Source organism: Microtus pennsylvanicus, chromosome 18 (assembly GCF_037038515.1).
Source record: "Microtus pennsylvanicus isolate mMicPen1 chromosome 18, mMicPen1.hap1, whole genome shotgun sequence".
Classification (NCBI taxonomy): Eukaryota; Metazoa; Chordata; class Mammalia; order Rodentia; family Cricetidae; genus Microtus; species Microtus pennsylvanicus.
The window spans coordinates 5,365,369-5,384,632 of NC_134596.1; the positions used below are offsets into that span (position 1 = coordinate 5,365,369).

General features: G+C 39.1%; 1 protein-coding gene and 1 pseudogene across 1 annotated transcript; both read left to right on the top strand.

Moving 5' to 3' along the window:
* Positions 1-2,172: 2,172 nt before the first annotated feature.
* LOC142837849 (olfactory receptor 51G2-like) lies at positions 2,173-16,910 on the top strand. The gene is made up of 3 exons (XM_075953215.1): positions 2,173-2,824; positions 16,058-16,111; positions 16,804-16,910. Exons 1-3 carry the CDS (start codon positions 2,173-2,175, stop codon positions 16,908-16,910), a joined length of 813 nt encoding a protein of 270 aa, XP_075809330.1.
* Positions 16,866-17,529, top strand: LOC142837429 (actin-related protein 2/3 complex subunit 5 pseudogene; annotated as a pseudogene).
* The last annotated feature ends 1,735 nt before the right edge of the window (positions 17,530-19,264 follow it).

The following is a 19,264-nucleotide window of genomic DNA, read 5'->3' on the forward strand; positions in this document are numbered from 1 at the left end:
TAGATTCTTCAAATCATATGTTTACATTACAATTAATAATAGTAGAAAAATACAGTTATAAAGTAGCAACACAAAAATTTTCATGTTTGGAGGGTCACTACAAAATGCGGAACTGTATTAAAGTGTATCATCGTTAGGAAGGCTGAGAACTTCTGGCTTTGAAGAATTAGGCATAGAATTATGAAATGAACTGAATTTCTACCATTCTTCATGAGTACAAATTTTAATATGGGGGAAAGGGAGAGAAAGAAAGAAGTGGAAACTGTGCTAAGTAGAGGGTATTGTGACACATAGGTTCTCCTACAGGGTTTGGAGACAAAGATGGTCTCCAGGTGGAGGTAATAGAAACTCTTCTACCAACCATGTTACCTTATTTGTGGAATACCCGTATTCTAGGAACAAAAAGAAAGAATTACGTAAGATTTAGGACAGTCTGAGATACATAGTGAGTCCAGAAATGCCCATGATGTGGGAAAGGGTAAGCAAGCACAAAAAAGAAAACTATAAGGAATGTGAGACTCACTTTATAGACCAAACATACAAATTCCTAATGCAAAGCATAGGTCTGAGAAACAGACTAAAGATCAGAAAACTAATTCTGTGAACTAGAATGCTGGTTTTACTTGACCTCTGGAAGGTTACAGACATTCAAACAGAGGAAGAGTTCCAAATGAACAGGACAAGAAGTGAACCCATACACACCAAACTGTAGTGATAAGTGTCAAGGGCAGATGGCACATGAAGAATTCTGATGGTCAGAGCTGAATGGGCATGTGCTATTTTACTTGAAAAATTAAATCTGTCATATAAATAGCACACGTATGTGAAAATATCTAAAACGAGGAGACCAAGGAAACTTGTATTTAATGTCCTGAGAGCAATCAGTTTCCAATCAAACTGCTCACCCTTCCAGGTATGAAACATTAAGTACATATCTCTTGTCTTTTGCTATATTACAGACAAGACCAAAAGTGATGAATCTGGGAAAGGGTGTAGGAGGGATGGAGAAGGAAGTTAAAATGAATCAGATGGAGGTAAGAGAGGAGAGGGGAGGGTAGTAAGAGTACATTGTACACAGAAATCAAATTTTCAGATTAGTAAATTAGTTATATATCTGATTTAGCACAACTACACCTACATCCATAGTAGAACTCAACACTTGATTCAGATGCTTATTACTGTTGGTACATCTACATACTCCATGTGTTCTTGGGTTGGAGTTGGGTTTAACATCATGTTTTATATTCTATAAATATGTATATTATCAGTAAACTATACTTAATTATGTTCTTTTAAGTAACTCAGTTTTAGACCATCTGTGTTCTACAGAGCTGAGTTTCCACACACACACACAAAATGAAATTTCCCATTTCCAGAAACACAGGTGGCTGAGTTACTGAGAGAACTTGGCTTATATAGAGGGTGCCTGTAAGTATATGGCTTGCCAAGTAGAGGAATGTGGCATAATTCTCACAATAACAGAATATTTATATATTTGAGATGAGGAGAAATTAAAGAAGTGGGCACTGCCTTAACTCATAGGATTCCAATCTCCTGAAGTCATGTCTACTAGCACACGATGCTAAAGAGTAGCATTTGGAACTCTGATTCTTTTTTTTTTTGAAGTTGGTCAATGACAAATATATTATGATAGTTATTAACTTAACCCTGCATTTTATTTATTCAGAAGAAATATCAGAAAAAAATGTTCATGTTACTAGAGACTGGAGTGTTGCCAAATATGATGCTGATATGTGGGAAGGTACAAGGATTATTTTGAGAACTCTGATAAGTTTAGTGCAAATGAAGCAGACAGAAACATAAATACATAACATCAAATCGTGATTTTGAGACTACTTTGATATTACCATTGAGAGACACAATAAATTATGCCCTTAATTTTCATTTATACTTAATCATTGTCATTAGATTGAGTGTGCTAAGTCAAGGGAATCATATTATTTCCTACATATAATAGCAGTTATCATTTTTCCAAGCTGCAGACAGTTCTTCAGATAGGTTTGGAAACCTGACTTTTTTCATATAAATATGTCAGAATTATTGTTGACTCAAGAGAACATTATGAATTATGTCTTATCTTAAAATCTACCATTTTTGTCTTTACAGCAGAAACCTTTGGAAGCTGGCATAGGCTGGATTAGGGATCTCTTCATGGAGAATACAAACAGTAGCTGGTTCCAACCCACTACCCTTCTTCTTATAGGCATCCTTGGGCTAGAAGATGTGCAGATATGGTTCTCTATCCCCCTATGTGTCATGTACCTAATTGCCCTTCTAGGAAACTGCACCATCCTCTTTGTTATCAAAACCACCCCCATCCTGCACGAGCCTCAGTACATCTTCCTGTCTATGCTGGCAGCTACAGACATGGGTTTGTCTGTATCAACTCTGCCTACAGTATTGAATGTCTTCCTCCTGGATCACAGAGCAATCAAGTTCCACTCTTGCTTGACACAGATGTTCTTCATTCATACCTTCTCTTCCATGGAGTCAGCCATCCTACTGGCCATGGCTTTTGACTGTTTCTTTGCTATTAGTAATCCATTACACTATACTGTGGTTTTAACATCCCCTTGGATTATCAGAATGGGACTTGCAGCTGTTGTTAGGGGTGTGATGTTAATGATACCCTTGCCCATTCTGCTCAAAAGGTTGCCATTTTGTAAGGGTGTCATTCTATCCCATTGCTACTGCTACCATCCTGATATCATGCAGCTGGCCTGCGGTCCTGTCAGGGTCAATATCATCTATGGATTATTTGCAGATGATATGATAGTGTACATGAGCGACCCCATAAACTCCAGCAAAGAACTCCTACAGCTGATAAACACCTTTAGTAGCGTGGCAGGATACAAGATCAATTCCAAAAAATCAGTTGCCCTCCTATACACAAAGGATAAGGAAGCAGAGAGGGAAATCAGAGAAGCATCACCTTTCACGATAGCCACAAATAGCATAAAATATCTTGGGGTAACTCTAACCAAGGATGTGAAGGATCTATTTGACAAGAACTTTAAGTCCTTGAAGAAAGAAACTGAGGAGGATACCAGAAAATGGAAGGACCTCCCTTGCTCTTGGATTGGGAGGATCAATATAGTAAAAATGGCAATTCTACCAAGGGCAATTTATAGATTCAATGCAATCCCAATTAAAATTCCATCGAAATTCTTCACAGATCTTGAGAGGACATTAATCAACTTTATATGGAAAAACAAAAACCCAGGATAGCCAAAATAATCTTATACAATAAAGGAACTTTTGGAGGCATTACCATCCCTGCATGTAACTCTGATTCTTAAGAAACACCTATGCTTTTTGGATTCTTTACCTCAAGGTGTTATATGGTCACAGACTAAAAAAAAGAGATAAAATCTTTGGGAGAAAGGTTTCAAAAAACCTCTTACCTATTTTCCATTTTTCATATGGGAGGTGGCAAGCTGGTCTGTAATGAAGTGAAGTGTCCACTTAGTCAGCCATCTCCATGAAAGACTTCTGTAGCCTGGAGAATGCAATGAAATTGGTGCTTGAGAAAGGCTGATAAATAGAGCAGAGAGAACTGTGGTTTCCTGTACTTGGATCTTGCATCTGAAGTGTCATGCGAGCATCATTCCTTTGAGTCACGCTCTTCACGAGACTGTTCTTGACAGTTGATCTGGATCCTATCTCTAATCCCCTGGTCATGCCTATTCTTAGATTTCCCCACCCTCTTAGTTTCAGTTGAAACAAGATGTACCTTTTATACTAGTTTATCTATTCTAGGTATTCTCATGTGCTGAAATTGCAGGCAGACCACTAAACAGCATCAATGTTGGTAATAGGGATTTTGAATCAGGCCCTTACAACTTCAGGACAAATATTTTTCCCCCTAAGCCATCTTTCCAGGACTATCTAGAAACATTTTTATAATTTACAAAATCCAACTTTATCTTCCCAATCTATTTTAAGATGAATGACTTTTTAAGTGATGGAATTATTCATTGGGTTTTTGAGTTAGTGTGTTACACTGATTGGTTGGTTGGTTTCTTGATAAACAGGGAGCAGAATTATACAACTTAGAGAATGTTTTGGTTCTCTGCATTTTCAGCTTTTCATATTGCACACAAGTCAGTTCCAGCTTGATTCCTCAATGCCCTATGTCTGAAATATATGAAGTTTTCCAATAGGGTCTTAACTTCATGGTAATGTCAATAGCCTGTATTATTTTGGTAGTCTCTTGGACCATCAGGGCCAATTATTCAAAGAGAGGTATCACATGCCTGGAACTAGAAGTTTTGGAAGAGAGTCTGGTGCTCTTGACAGGAGCAATATCATCCTATATAGTGGAACTCCATTAAAATATACTTTTGAAGAATGATGATAAACTGATATTTATTTTTTGCCTTTTCAAATATCCATAGTGTTTTTTAACCTCTCTTCATCACTCTCCATTTTCTCTACAATTTTTTTCATCTGCAATTAAGTCTTCTATTTTTTCATTTCCTCTTTAAAGAACCTGTGTTCTATATTCCACCTGTCTTAACTCCCTTCTCTGCCATAATGGTGTGATTTCTTTATAGTACTCTGGTTTGTGAATCAGTATTGGTAAACACAAACATAGACATATCTTGAAAGAAGTTCTCCCAAATGAGGAATTAATTTTATCAATCTGGTTCGTAACATCTCAGGTGATTTTCTTGATTAATCACTAATTTAGGCTAGCCCCACTACTAGGGACACTGCCATCTCCACTCAGGTGTTCCTGTGTTATATAACTAAGCAAACTGAGAAAACCATAGAGAGTTAACCAGCAAGTAGCACTTCTTCATGCCTTCTCTTTAAGTTCTGAAGTGAAGCTTCCTGTACTGAGTCCTTGCGTTGGCTTCCAACAATAGACTAGACAAAGGATATGTAAGCCAAATATTCACTTTTGGACATCGGCTTTATCACAGCAATAAAAAGCAAACTAGGACATGTTGGCTCTTTGGTTCTTTCAGGTTATATACTCAGATATAAAGATTTGGAGTTAGGATCCACAAATATGAATAACATGTAGTGTTTAGCTTTCCTCTTCTGTACTATTTTATAGTGTTCTTCTGCCTAGTTTCACTCATTTACTTGCAAATCTCATGACTTCAATTTCTTCCTAGTTGAACACTCTCCACCTGTGTGTTATCTATTTTTTAGTTGAAGAACATTTAGGCCTTTTCCATTTCCTAGCTCTTGTGAATTGAGAGTCAGTGCAAATGACTGGGAAATTATCTGTGGAGTAGGATGTCAACTCCTACGAGAATGTGCCAATGAGTAGTTTTGCTGAGCCATATAATTGCTTACTTTCAGGATTTTGAGAATTCTCCATACTGATTTTCATAGTGACTGTTTAATGGTCACACCATGGTCAGTGGGCAGCATTTTACTAAACTCCACTCCATTTTCAAATTCTTTTATTTTTTCCACTGCCCCTAATAGGTAACTTTTATTTTTTATGAAAAAATAGTCTTGATTTTTTTGATTTAGTTATGTGTCAGAAATTCACTATTTAGCATGCCTTTTACAATGTCATGCAGGTGTTGGTATGTCTTACAGTTTCCCGCAGAAGGACAAGCATCTTTCTAGTACCAGTGCAGTCTCACACAGGTGGCCCTGAACAGCTCTATAGTCAGAGAGGTTGGCAATAGTCCTGGATATGCGAGTCATTTCTGAGCATAGACTGGCCTAGAGTGAGACCAAGCTTGTCAGAATGTGAACTCACAGCCTATCACAATATGCATAGTTCTGAAATAGAATAGAAATGCATACTGTGTGAGGTTATACCGTAGAGACAGAGTTGTGACCCCAGCATATTTCACTAAGCACTGGTTAAAATAGTTATTATTACCTGAATGTAATATATAATCCTTTAGGCTATAGTACAGATCTTCCCAGTATAAAAATTTATCTACTCAGTACAATGTTCCAGAACAAAGAGTTCTGCTTCTTAAACCAATGATTAGGCCTTACCACACACTATGTAGTCAAAGATTTATGTACTATTAATAAAGGAAGTGGCCTTGGATTCCTAGATAGATTCTAGGTAAAGTGGCACTGAGTTCCAAAGCTTTAAGAATTTTAAGAACCTCGGGATTGTTCCAAATCTTGAAGGAGACATGTTGATGATGACCATCAAAACACTGATCTGTATTACTGGAGCAGAGTTTTCAGCCTGGTTGAAAACATTTTTATAGTTTTGTATAGACCATTGGCTTGGTCATTGTTGTGTTACTCAAAGATGGAGGGCAAGTAATGGTGACACTCCCTTGGAAACCAAGACTTCTAACAAGCTTATGTGTTGAGCCTCAGAATCACAGCAATATGCACATTCTTTGTAAGGGACCATGTACCTACAGTATGATTTGCAGATACCCAGTCCTGTCCAATGAGTGCATAGGTTACAGTGGGATGCTTCTTTATGCTGCTCTCCCCAAGTCCTGATCTGTGTTCACAGTTTCTCTTCTGCTAGTGTGAGTTCATTTTCTGAAAGGCTTGACATTGAGCTCTAAATAAAACTCCCTGCTGTTCTCCTTGCCATCTGCACAGCAGGTAAATTCTTACTCCTTCCTTAGTCTAACACACACCATTGGAAGATGAGATGTTTTCTTTTTGCTAGTGCTGCTCTAGTGACTCTCCTGTGAACATAGATTTGGAGGTAGTCAAGCAGGGTCTTTATCCAACACTGAACTTCACAAAGCAGATCTGGTAGTGGCCTTTGAATCAAAGCCTAGACTTAATTTTCTGTCAGTTCCCCAAGCTTGTATTCCTGTACAAATCATGGTGTTCAGAGTTGGAAGAAATATTACAAGCAACTCTTTCCTTTCCATCTACATTAATGTTATCTACATTTTAATCATACTACAATGAGAAACTTGCCTCTTACCTATTTCCTTAGATGTTGCAATAGCTGTGCATCTTCATGTGACAGACAGTGAAGAAATGGTCACTCAGAATCATACTGAGCAAAGCTAAAAGATTGCCTAACTCCCCATTTTTATGAACTCAAATAGTCATAAAAACTCTAGGTTGATAAATAAATAATTCAAGTTTTAAATATTTATTTTGTGTAAGCTTTTGTGTTTTTAAAATTCAGCCATGTAGATACTATGGATAAAGCTTGGAGGTCAAACGATACCTTGTGAAATCCATAGTTAAACCCTGGTTGTAAGGCTGGATGCAAGACATTCTTCCTTGAGCCAGCACATAAATAAATATTGTCCTGTCCATGTCCATTTTTTTCATGTACTAAAAAACACCTCTTCCCCAGGTGACCTCCTAGTTTACAATAGAAGGAGCAGAATGACGTTAGCATATCCTGATCAACTGTTTAAGATGGTGTCAGGTTGTTTTACTATTAAAAGCCCAGTGACCACCTTCTGTGTGGCAGGTGCAAATTGTGCCTTGTAGGTCCCTCAGAATTTTCTGACCACCAGACAATGTAGAAACATTGGCCTGTATAATTCAGCTCCTACACATTACATTTTAAATGAGTTGTATAAACATAATACCTTAAGCAAGAGCAGAAATACATATACACAGTGTAACAATTGTTCATAAGGAAAAATTACTTATGCCAGCATATAGGGATTATGCTGCCATGTTTGCAATTACCAGTGAATATATGGTCATAATAGTCACCTGGAATAGTTTAAGACAGGAATTAGGATTAGGATTATGTGCTGAGTTGAGTTATGAAGACTCTCTAGTAGTAAAACACAAATTTGGAACAAGGGTGAGCTGTCAATGGCACTCAATAAGGGTACTGCAAGGAACTGCAAGGAAAACCATTGATAGTGAAACATCAAGAGAGCATTGGGGAAAGCATAGGAAGAATAAATGAGGGCATGGTAAAAAAAAAAGACTTATGTGAGCTAATTTATTTTATTTACCCTCAGATATCTTAGCCAGTTTCACTTGCTACACACATCCTGCTCTGAACCCTAATGGAGTGCTGAGGATAGTACTCAGAAACCCCCATTAAGCTACCTCTCCCAGGATCTGACAATGCAATTTTTTCTTTTCAGGATGCCCTAAAGATACCATTGCCCCAATACAGCAAGAAGTAAATTTAAGAACACAATGCCTACATCCCCAAAAGGTAGGGTGGGTGGTTTTAGATCATTCAATGTGTTATGAATATTGTCATTGTTTATAGGGATTGATTACATACAAATTGTTATTGGCAATGGTCAGGAAAAAAGCTAAGTGAAAGAAATTAGATTCAAAGTTCTTGTTTTGAAAAGAAAAAAGGGGGTACAGATATTATAGGATAAAAGGGTAGAATCTACTTTGAAAAAAAGGAATGATGTAAATATGATAAAATAAAAAGGTGCATTATTAAATCTACTTTTAGAAAACAACTACTAGTTTTAAATGTTTTACATTGGATTGGACTTTTGTATATTGTATACAAATTTTGTATATTGATACAAATTTGAGATTAATTTTGTTAAAACATATTGTACATGCATTTCTACTCTTGTTCAAGGTATTGTACCTCTACAACTCATTTAACAATGTAATGCAAATGTCTAGTCCTTGAAAATTATTATTACCAATTGTTTAGGATAATAAGAAAATACAGGTCAGTGATTAATTACCTATTATATTCAAAATTGTAGACTCACATTAGAGAGTCAAGCAGAGATATATTTTAAACAGACAGGTCATCCTCAAATATTTCAGAGAATTACAGAATATGGTATTTAAGATGTTTTAATAACAAGGGTTCTTTTTAATGACAATGAGACATGTCTGGTCCTGGTAACACCAATCTACTTCAGAGAGGATAATGGACATTGAAGAATCTTTACATGGAGGTTGCTTTCTTTGTGGCAAAAGTAAGCCACTAGGCAAGAAAGTACCCTCGCCTCAACTGCTAAGAGTATGCTGTCCTAGTGGGACAAGTAGGACACAAAAGAGAGTGACTGCCAAACCTTGCCCAGATAAGATAGGGCAGTCCTTCAAAAACTCTGCTTCATAGAAAAGTTCGTCAGATGTTCTAGGCCAATAGGCTGAAGATGGATGCCCCAAAGTTGCAGAGGAATTTTGGTTGACTGCCCAGGCACCCAACATTTTCTGTCATTCCTCACAATTTTTAGAAGTCGCTTGCTTAAAATTTCTTCTTACTCGGTTAATATTATTTCCTTCTTGGGTATCTGAGGTAATTGTAGACTAGAGAGTTATAGTTTTCATTGTTTATGTGACTTGGAAAAGAATTTCACTAAGGTAATGTAAAGTATATAAAGTTGAGAGATAGTTTTAGATGGTAATGTAAGTTATGATAGTTTTAGATGGTAATGTAAGTTATGAGAGAAAGTAAACTAGAGGGAAGATTCCACAGCGACTTTACTCCTCAGTCCCTCTTGACTAAAAGACCAGAACCACATGGATGATACTGCCAAGTTCTATATTCTGCTTAGTATGTAGCCTGACCTTTTCCTTGAGTAACTGTTACATAAACTTTAATGTGTTGCTTTCATTGTTGAACAGTTTTTCTTTGTTTTAGGATAGTCCTTAGGCATTTCCATTTTGTGAGATGGAACCTTAGCTGGGTAAGTTCTTGCCCTGAGAGCAGCACTCCTTTATGCCATTGCACATCAGGGCTTTCTTTAGACTACCCTAAGCACAAGACTTAGCTCCAACATTAAATAACCTGGTGACCAATTTCTCTACAATTGTATTCTTTTTGCCCTGTTTACTCATTTTCACTGTAGACATAATATCCTTTGCAAACAAAATTAGTCCCAATCTCTTCCATTTACACTCAGGCAGATTCTTAAGACAGGACAAAAAGAGGCAACATTCTTTACAAAATATACCAATAATGTTCTGTAGCATAATTGCTAACATTGTTCCCTACTGAAAACTCTTAGGCTGGGCCTCCATAGTCTACAGTGATCTCCACATAATTGTCATCCAAGTTCCCACTACAATGGCTTGATAAGCCCCACTTACAACTTTCAACTACTTCCCTAATCCAAATTTCCATAATCTGCTGCATTCCTTGGAAAGCAGCATGGTTAGGCAGGTTACAGCAATAGCACACTCCGCAACCAGCTTCTGTCTGAGTTACATTTATGTTCCTGTGATGAGAAACTATGACCAAGGCAACTTACAGAAAGAAGGCATTTAATTTGGGTGATCACAGTTTCAGAGAGTGAACATGTGTGGCCGCCATGATAGGAAGCATGGCAATGTGTAGGCAGACAGGGCACTGGAGGTGTAGTTGAGAGCTTGCATCTAATCCAAGACATGGGGTGTGGGCACTGAGAATAGTTACAGTGTTTGAAACCCCATTGATGACCCCTAATGCCATTGTTCCTGCACAAAGATTTCACCTTCTAACCCTGTCCAAACAGTTATGCCAATTCAAACATCCAGACATATGAGCCTATGGCAGCCATTCTCAGTCAAACCACAACCGTAACAAACAACATAGGATCTCATTGTAATAACAGTAGATGGCACTTGGGAATTTTTCTAAGTTTGAAGTTTTTGCTCCAAGGTGAAAATCTGAATATTTATATGAGATAATATATCAGTTAGTTTGTTCAACTCTAACAACCCTTTAACCACATGTGTATCAAGCATTATGCTATACAATTTCAATTTGAACTCTAAAGTTTAGTTTAGAACAGAAATATGCACAGCAGTGATCTGAAGCAAAAAGTTGTGCCTGGAAGGGAGATGCATATTTAAAGAGGTAAGAGAATGATTTGTGTCTTGACTGGGTTCTGAGTCCTATAGACACATGAACTTAAGAAAATCTGTGGATTTCTTTCCCTTGATATGCTCACAATGTGCTGTCCTATTTCTGCTTCAGTTGAGATTATCACATACTGAAGCTTTAGAATTGAAATAGTCACAGTGAACCAAGAGGTGAATGATCGGCCAGCCGGCTGGGCACCCTATTCTCTAGAGCCTTAATACCAGGGCAAAACCCCAGGCCTCTCCCCCACCTGCCTCAGCTTCACTAGCCAGCCAGCAGGCAAGCTTCCTACAGGTAGGCTGCTCCAATACCCACCATCGATCAGACCCTGTAAGCTACAAGGTCCACTCTGTCCCTAAACCCACCTATCACCTGCGACCTCAGAACTCTGAAGCACAGGGTGCAACTGCACAGAGCAAAACAAGAGAGTGAGCCAAGAGAGACATCAGCAGCTCCCTAAGACACAAACAGCAACTGCAAGGATTGGATCAAGAAGCAAAGACAATGCCGGCACCAATTTGAGGAAGACATGGGTAGGTGCCAATGTAAAAATTCATTCAACAGTCTAAAAAGAAACATGGTCATACAACAGGAAGAACTGATCACCATCACCGGGAAGAAGCAGAAGAAAATTATCTTAAATATATTAGAACTTTTGGTTGGGAATTCTGATGAATTTTCAGAGCTTAATAAGAAGTTATTGTAGAGCTTAGATGATGAACTTTGGAGGTTTCAGAAAGAACAAGGACTTAATTAAGAATCGGGCCAGAGGTCATTTGTGTGAAATTTTGTATTAAGAGTCTGTGACTGGATGCAGAGATCCACAGCCACACTGGGCTGAGCTCTGGGTAATCCTTCTGAAGAAAGACAGAGGACTGTGTAAGACAGGGGAGTCAAGGTCATTATTTGGGAACCCACAGAGACAGCTGACCTGAGCTTGTGGAGTACCATGGACTCTGGACCCATAGTTAGGGAACCTTCAGGGTACTGACTTAGGCCCTCCTGCATGTTGTGTAGCTTGGTGTGGTTGTAAGGCTCCTAGCAGTGAGATCAGGACCTGTCTCAGGCACATAGCTGGCTTTTTGGGATCTATTCCCCATCCTGGATTACCTTTGCCAACCTTGATGCAGAAGGAGTAGCTCAGTCCTACCTAACTTGATGTGCCATGCTTTGTCCAAGCACATACTTGGAGGCCTGCCCCATTCTAAATAGAGACAAAGGAGGAGTAAATGGGGAGGGGAGCAGATGGGAGTGTGAGGAAAAGGAGAAGAAGAGGGAAGCAAAACTGTGGTTGGTATGTACAATAACTCAAAAAAACTGTTAATTAAATAAAATAAAATTTTTAAAAAGAGTCTGTGGCTGGTTGTCAGCTGGGCCTTCACAATCAGCTGTGATTAAAACTAGGTCTGAATCACTGAGGATAAACCTGTGTTTCTCTTGAACAAAAAGAGTGTTGGTCACCAGGTACTGAAGAATCAGCTGTGAATAATAAGAGCTCAGAACTACTGGGGCATTAGGAATGCATTTTCCTTAGGGTCAGCTGACAGGAGTTATAGTCCAAGAGAACCAAGGCTGAATCTTCATCTGGCAGCCAATCTTGGTGATGTGTAAGAGACTCTTAAGTGATACCAGTTTTGAATGTGTAAAAAAAACGCATGATTGAATAGATTCATGGATAGGAACCGAGTCTTGGTACTACATGGCAGTCGGACATTTCTTTGGTGAGATCAGGTGTGGCATTAGGAAAGTTACAACCTTAATTTTAATGAAGATCCCAGCAAAATGGAGATGTCAGGCCCATGGGATTTCTGAAAAGGGCAGTGGCAAATGTGGAGTGGAGGTAGCATGAGCCTAGGAGCCAAGTCATGTGTTCTCTGTATGGAAGAACTAGAGAAAGGAGACGGCTTAAACCTTTTGGAGATAGATTACCCACTAAGAAGCCCCAAATGATGAATATTGAGCAGCAGAAATTGGATTTACACAGTGGGATTTGGAGTTGCTTTTCTACAAACTTTATCTTCTTTCATTTTGCAATAAGAGACATGTAATTTGTTTTTAGTTTTAGAGGAACCCATAATTAAAATACTTTGTAGTTTTGAAGAGCCTTGGGCTTTTAATATGTTTAAATTTTTAGATGTTGCCGGGCGGTGGTGGCGCACGCCTTTAATCCCAGCACTTGGGAGGCAGAGGCAGGCGGATCTCTGTGAGTTCGAGGCCAGCCTGGTCTACAAGAACTAGTGCCAGGACAGGCTCCAAAGCTACAGAGAAACTCTGTCTCGAAAAACTAAAAAAAAAAAAAAATTTAGATGTTGTGGAACTCTTAAATCTAGCTAAGTTTCATGTAATCATGTTAACATGAGATCTCGGGGACAAGGAATTGAAAGAGGATAGCTTAAGGTAAGGTGATTGTGTTTCAAGTTGACAAGTGGTGCAGTGTTCTAGAAATCAAACTGTCATATTGGCATAGTGTTGGCTCTCTTGAGAAAAGAAGTCTCAGTTAAATAAGAATGTCCAATGTGAGTGATCAGCTTTCTCTTCCTACCTCCATGGCTGCTGCTTGCTGCCTTGCCTCCCCATACTGGCGGACTGTATATCTCTGGAAGCATAAACCCAATTAAATCCTTTCATCCACAAGTTGCCTTTCATCACAACAGAAAAGTAAAAAATATAATTCTCATTAAGGATTTTCATGTGTTTTTTGTTACATAATTTCTAATTTGTCTAAATAATAAAAACCTGGATTCATATTGGAAGATAAATATTGGAAGATAAGAGAAGTAAAGGAGCAGCCATTTGAGAGACCTTTTACCTCAGACCAAAGTGGGAAAGATCCTGTCTCCACTAATCCTCAGACTGAATGCCATGGGCTCCTTTCTCCTCCCAACTTATATTCCTCTCTCTGCCCAGCCATATCCTTTCCTGTCTCCACTTCCCTAGTGCTGGGATTAAAAGAATGTGGCCCCAAGTACTGGGATTAAAGTATGAGCCACTACCACCTAGCTCTGTTTGTCTTTTGGACTGGATCAATCTAGCGTAGCCCAGGGTGGCCTTGAACTCATAGAAATCCATCTGCCTCTGCCTCCTGAGTCCTGGGATTGAAGGTGTACACCACCAGTGCCTGGCCTCTACACCTAACTAGTGGCTTAGCTGCACACTCTGATCTTCAAGTAAGCCTTGTTTGTTAGATCACACACAAAATATTACCATTGATTTTCCCATTTGATATCTATCACAGTGACTCAGGACAGCCATTGGTCATGCTGGGAATTCCATACACCTGTACCAGGGAAGAAACCTGAGCTCAATGAGAAAAGGAAAGTTGGATTCAGAGTCCTGTTTCCTTCTCATTCATTCTCAGCTGTTGAGTGGCTACACTGGAGTCTTTACTACAGTAGAAGACATGGTTTGCATAAAGTCCAAGTCCAATCTAAATTGGATTTGAAAGAAATTTGAAGTAATTTCAGGGTTTTATAAATTTCTTAATTTCTGCATTCCTGGTTTCCTTGTTTATGAATTAGGGACAATCATCTCCACCAGTCAGTGTGGTACTACAAGTCAGATTATACAGAAAATGTGCTCTTGTGTTGATATTCTTTTGGGAAACACTACTGGAAAGTTCTTTTTTATCCTTTCTTAATCTCTCATATATTAAATCCCCACTGCACTTTCCCCTTGTTCCAGTCCTCCTATTTTCTCCTGCCCTTCATCTCTCTTCTCCTCCAGATCCACTCTTAATCTTTTTCACTTCAGAAAATGGCAGGCTTCCCAGGGATATCAACCAAGCACAGTATAACAAGTTATAATAAAACTAGGCTCAGAAACCCTGTCATAAAACCATTCCCCAAAACTAGGCTCATATCCTCATATCAAGGCTGACTGAGGCAACCACCTAGGAGTAAAAGGGTACCAAAATCAAACAAAAGATTCAGAGCTCCTGGTTCCACTTTTAGGAGTCCCATTAGAACACCAAGATACACAATCATAACATATATGCAGAAGACATAGCTTACGTTCTTCCTAATTGTTGCTTCAGTCTCTGTGAACCCTTATGAGTCATGCTTAATTGATTCTGTGCAGAGTGTTCTTGGGATAGCTTCAAACCCTCTGTCTTCTACAATCCTTCCTCCCCACTTACCAAATAGGGTTCTTTGAGCTCTGCCTAATGTTTGACTGTGGGTCTCTGCATCTGTTCCCATCAGTTGCTGGGTGAAATCTTTCTGATGAATATTATGCTAGGCTCAGGTCTCTGAGTATAGTAGAATGTCACTAGGAAATGTTTCATTGGCTTTTTTTTCTACTTGCCTTTGGTTCTATCCTAAGTCTCTAGGGTATACAACCTCTGCTTTCTGGTCATCTGGACAATGTCAAGAATGGCTCCCTCTCATGGTGTGAGTCTCAAGTTGGATAAGTTATTGATTGGCCACAAACACAAGTTCTGTGCTACCTTTACTCCCAGAATATTGTACAGGCAGGACAAATTGTAGGTAGAAGGTTTTGTGACTGGATTCATGTCCCAGTACCACCACTGGAAGCCTTGCCTGGTTACAGAAGAGGAACAGTTCAGGCTCCATATTCGCCATTACTAGGAGGTTTTACTAGGGTCCTTATCATAGATTCCAAGGAGGTTACATTGCACTAGATTTAATTGAGAGTTTTTAAGCATGGGCCCCACTAGCCCAACCTGCAGGACTGATATTACCACAGTAAACAGAAGTTACTACATTCTAACCACATCTTGTGACACCAGGAACTTACCCTGAATTTTTTCGTCATCATCGTTTCCCTGGTTGGGGGTGGCAGGAAATGTCAATGTTGTGGTTTCTGGGCTTCGACAGGCACAGGAATGCCTTATCTGTGTACATCTTCGACCGGTCAGGGCCAACTTCTCCTTTCTCTGTTTTAAGACTTTGTATTCACTGCAGAATATATATTATCACTGAATATATACTATTCAGTTCTTCTAATGCAATGACACAGGTGTTAATACAGGATAGAAAAAGTTTCATTTCACAAATGTTGAAAGAAAATTCTGATTTACACCATCATCTCCAATTATTTGAAAGTTTTGTTCACTTTTTCTTACCTTGCAGGTCTGAACCTGCTTGACATTATTAGTGCTAGGTGCCGCTTGTCTGTTATGTGGCCCATCTGGTATCTCTGAGGATGTTGGAGACACATACCAGCTGCCATATGAATCCCTCAATGGGCATCCAAGAACGGAAGTCTTATGGTTTCTTCTCTAATGGTTTTGGTCTGGGAGGCAAAAGAGCCTAGATTTCATCATTTTTGCTTGTTTAATTGTGTTTGTGCTTCTTTCAGGGTCCAGCCTGGCCCTGCTTTCCAGGGTCCTCTGTGATTCACGAAGGTGCCCAGGTTGTGTGTGATCACTGCACTAACTGTGCTGGTCTTGCTACTCTTTTGCTTGTTGTATGGGATCAGCTGGCGAGACTTAGATGAGATTTTTAATGTTTATAGCATTTTCTTTCAATGTTTATGAAATGAAACTTTTTCTATCCCGTGTGAACACCTGTGTCATTGCATTAGAACAACCGAATAGTATATCCCATGTCCTTGATCTTCTTACATTTTAGCTGTCTTTCGAGTGCTTCTGAAAATTAATGAATGTTTCCTAAATAAGTCATTTGGATAATGTTCTGGTTTCTTTTACTGTAGCTTGGTAAGTTACTCTGATAAAAAGCAGCTGATGAGAAGAAAGGATTTGTCTGTCTTCCACTTCCACGTCACTGTCCATCACTGAGGCAGTCATGACAGAAACTCAAGCAGGACCTGGGGCAGCACCCACAGAGAAGACTGCTTACAGCTCATTCCTGCATGCTTAGCTAGCATTCTCATACAGTTCAGGGCTCTAGCTTAAGAATCATGCCTGTCACAGGGGATCGGGCCACCCACCCAAAGACAAGTCCATAACCCAATCTGATTTAAGTAATTTGCTAATTGACATGCATCCTCTCAGTTGAATCTAGGTTGTATCAATCTGACAATTGAAGTTCACTAGGAAAATTAATCTCTTGCCAATTTGACATACAAACATCTCACTGGGAAAGGCGAAGAGGCACAGCGAAGGGGAGGCCAGCGTCGCGTCGCAATCCAGGAGGTTGAAGAACACGGTGTCGTCTGCCCGCTTCCGGAAGGTGGACGTGGACGAATATGATGAGAACAAGTTTGTGGACGAGGAGGACGGCGGCAATGGTCAAACCGGGCCCAACGAGGCTGAGGTGAACTCATGCCTGCGACAAGGAAACAATGACGGCCGCGCTGCAGGCAGCTCTGAAAACCCCCCCTATCAACACGAAGAATCAGGCCGTGAAGGACCGGGCAGGCAGCATTGTCTTAAAAATGCTCATCTCTTTTAAAGCTAATGATATTGAAAAGGCCGTTCAGTCTCTGGACAAGAATGGTGTGGACCTGCTAATGAAGTATATTTATAAAGGCTTTGAGAGCCCATCCGACAATAGCAGTGCTTTGTTGCTACAGTGGCATGAAAAGGCACTTGCTGCTGGAGGAGTAGGGTCCATCGTTCGTGCTTTGACAGCAAGAAAAACTGTGTAATCCTCCAGCTGGAACTGGACGGCGTCCACAGCAGTGGGAGTTGCTGGTACAAAGACCAAAACAACCAAAAGGCACCGCTGCTCTGTGAGTAGCATCTGTTTCTCTCGGCTTTGCCTTCTTGCTTCCTTTTTCATATCTATAAAGAAGAAAGTTACATATCAGTTTCCTTAATGAAAATTGAAATAATGTGGAGAAAATTTTGTTTTAATGCGGGTGTTTGATCCTTTCATAATCATGTGGATAATATGTATACCATTCTGTAATTTATATTCAAGTTTGTGCAATTTTTAACTCTTTTAGCTAGTTTAAGGGTTTTACTTTGTTTTTAACCAATACTGAGCGATATGATCAAATTTGAGGCCGGTTTCCTAACTCATGCTAGTCAGAAAGTGATCTTTATTTTTAAAAATGAGAGACTGGCAGCTATTAACATTGCAAAACTGGACCACACTTCCCTTATTTAAGCAAAATGTGTTTCCAGAGCAAGTAGTGGGTGAGCCCCACTACCAGTTTCCAGCTATATTTCTGCTTGCCTCCAGATGATGCTACTTCCTGTTAGCCTCCGATTATCATGGCCTCTCAATCTCTTTGTGGTGACCCGGGGTCCAGAGCAAGTAGTCTTGCTCTACATAAATGTATTTGCAAAATATAAGCGCCTCTTTGACACAAGCATCACATTTTCCTTCTGATAATAAGGCTGTCTGGGGAAACCACCCCAAGTCAGAGAAAGGACATCGAAACTGATGTAATTCAAACTCGATCAGCCTCTGGACGAAACCCTACTTTCTTCAGAAACTTCAGGCCTTAGACATTTCCACAGGTATTCACTGTCATTTCATATGCCCAGTGATGTCTTCAGTGTTCTTGAGGTAATGGGGAGCTCAGAAAATTTGGTTCTGATCCAAACAAATACAAACTCTGTGTTTCAGCTCCGTGTTTTTTAAGAAAGAAAAATGCCACACAGAAAAAAAAAGTGTTTACTTTGTTGGACAAACCAAATTGGTTCTCAAAAATGACCAGTGCTTGTAAAAAGTTACTATTATGAAGCAGTTCCAAGAGCAATCACGTGAACGCACATGTTCGAGAGGGAATCAGCCTGGCTAGTCTTTACACAAGACACCAGTTCCAGAGTCACTGACTGAGGTGAGAACCAGTGTAGAAATTTTGTAAACTGCTGTTTTTGATACCTGTTTTTTTGTTTTGTTCTGTTTTGTAAAATTATGATAAACTTCAGAAAATAAAATGTCAGTGTTGAATAAAAAAAAATCTCACTGTTACTCACTGTTAAATCATTCCCTGTCCATTCTTGTCCTTAAAATATCTTAGTAACATTATACGATAAAAAATCCAGCCTTAAAAGTCCAAAACTCCTGAAAATTTTCAATACTTTAAATGTTCAGTTTCTACTTTAAAGTCCAACATCTGAGCCCAGTTGAAGTGTGAGTGGGTTGTCTTCCCATGGCTCCATTTCAAAGCATTGATTATAATCCCATAACATGTCTTTCCTCTTCATTCCCCTTCCTTTATCTCTGGGGAATCGGGTACCTCAGGTCAAATTTGTTCTTGTTGTAACAAAACTTTTGTCACATTTACATAGTTTTTAGGGACTCAAAATTTTAATACGTGGATTACCTATATTTAAATTATATTTTCTATAGAATTCTATGTTAACTTTAAATGTTGGAATATTTGAGAATATCAATTGAAGTACAAACAAGAGAGACTCCAAACAAAACGAGATATCAAGTTCTTCTTTTAAGGTTCTGTGAGTTCCCATTGCCCTTTCTAGTCATTTTCCTTGCATTATAGATTTGCCCTTTCCCCTTTTATTTTTTTAAACATAAACAGTATACGGGGCTGTAGAGAGTGCTCAGGTGTTAGAAACACTTACTGCTCTTTTGCAATCTCTTGAAATTTGGTTTCTAGACCTAATGTGAGATTCCTTTCAGACACATG

Coding starts and splice junctions, on each gene's coding strand:
- LOC142837849 (XM_075953215.1), top strand. CDS start 2,173: ATGGAGAATACAAACAGTAGCTGGTTCCAACCCACTACCCTTCTTCTT. Junction 2,825..16,057: donor GAGCGACCCCATAAACTCCA/GCAAAGAACTCC, acceptor TGCTTCTTTCAG/GGTCCAGCCTGGCCCTGCTT. Junction 16,112..16,803: donor TGATTCACGAAGGTGCCCAG/GTTGTGTGTGAT, acceptor TCACTGGGAAAG/GCGAAGAGGCACAGCGAAGG.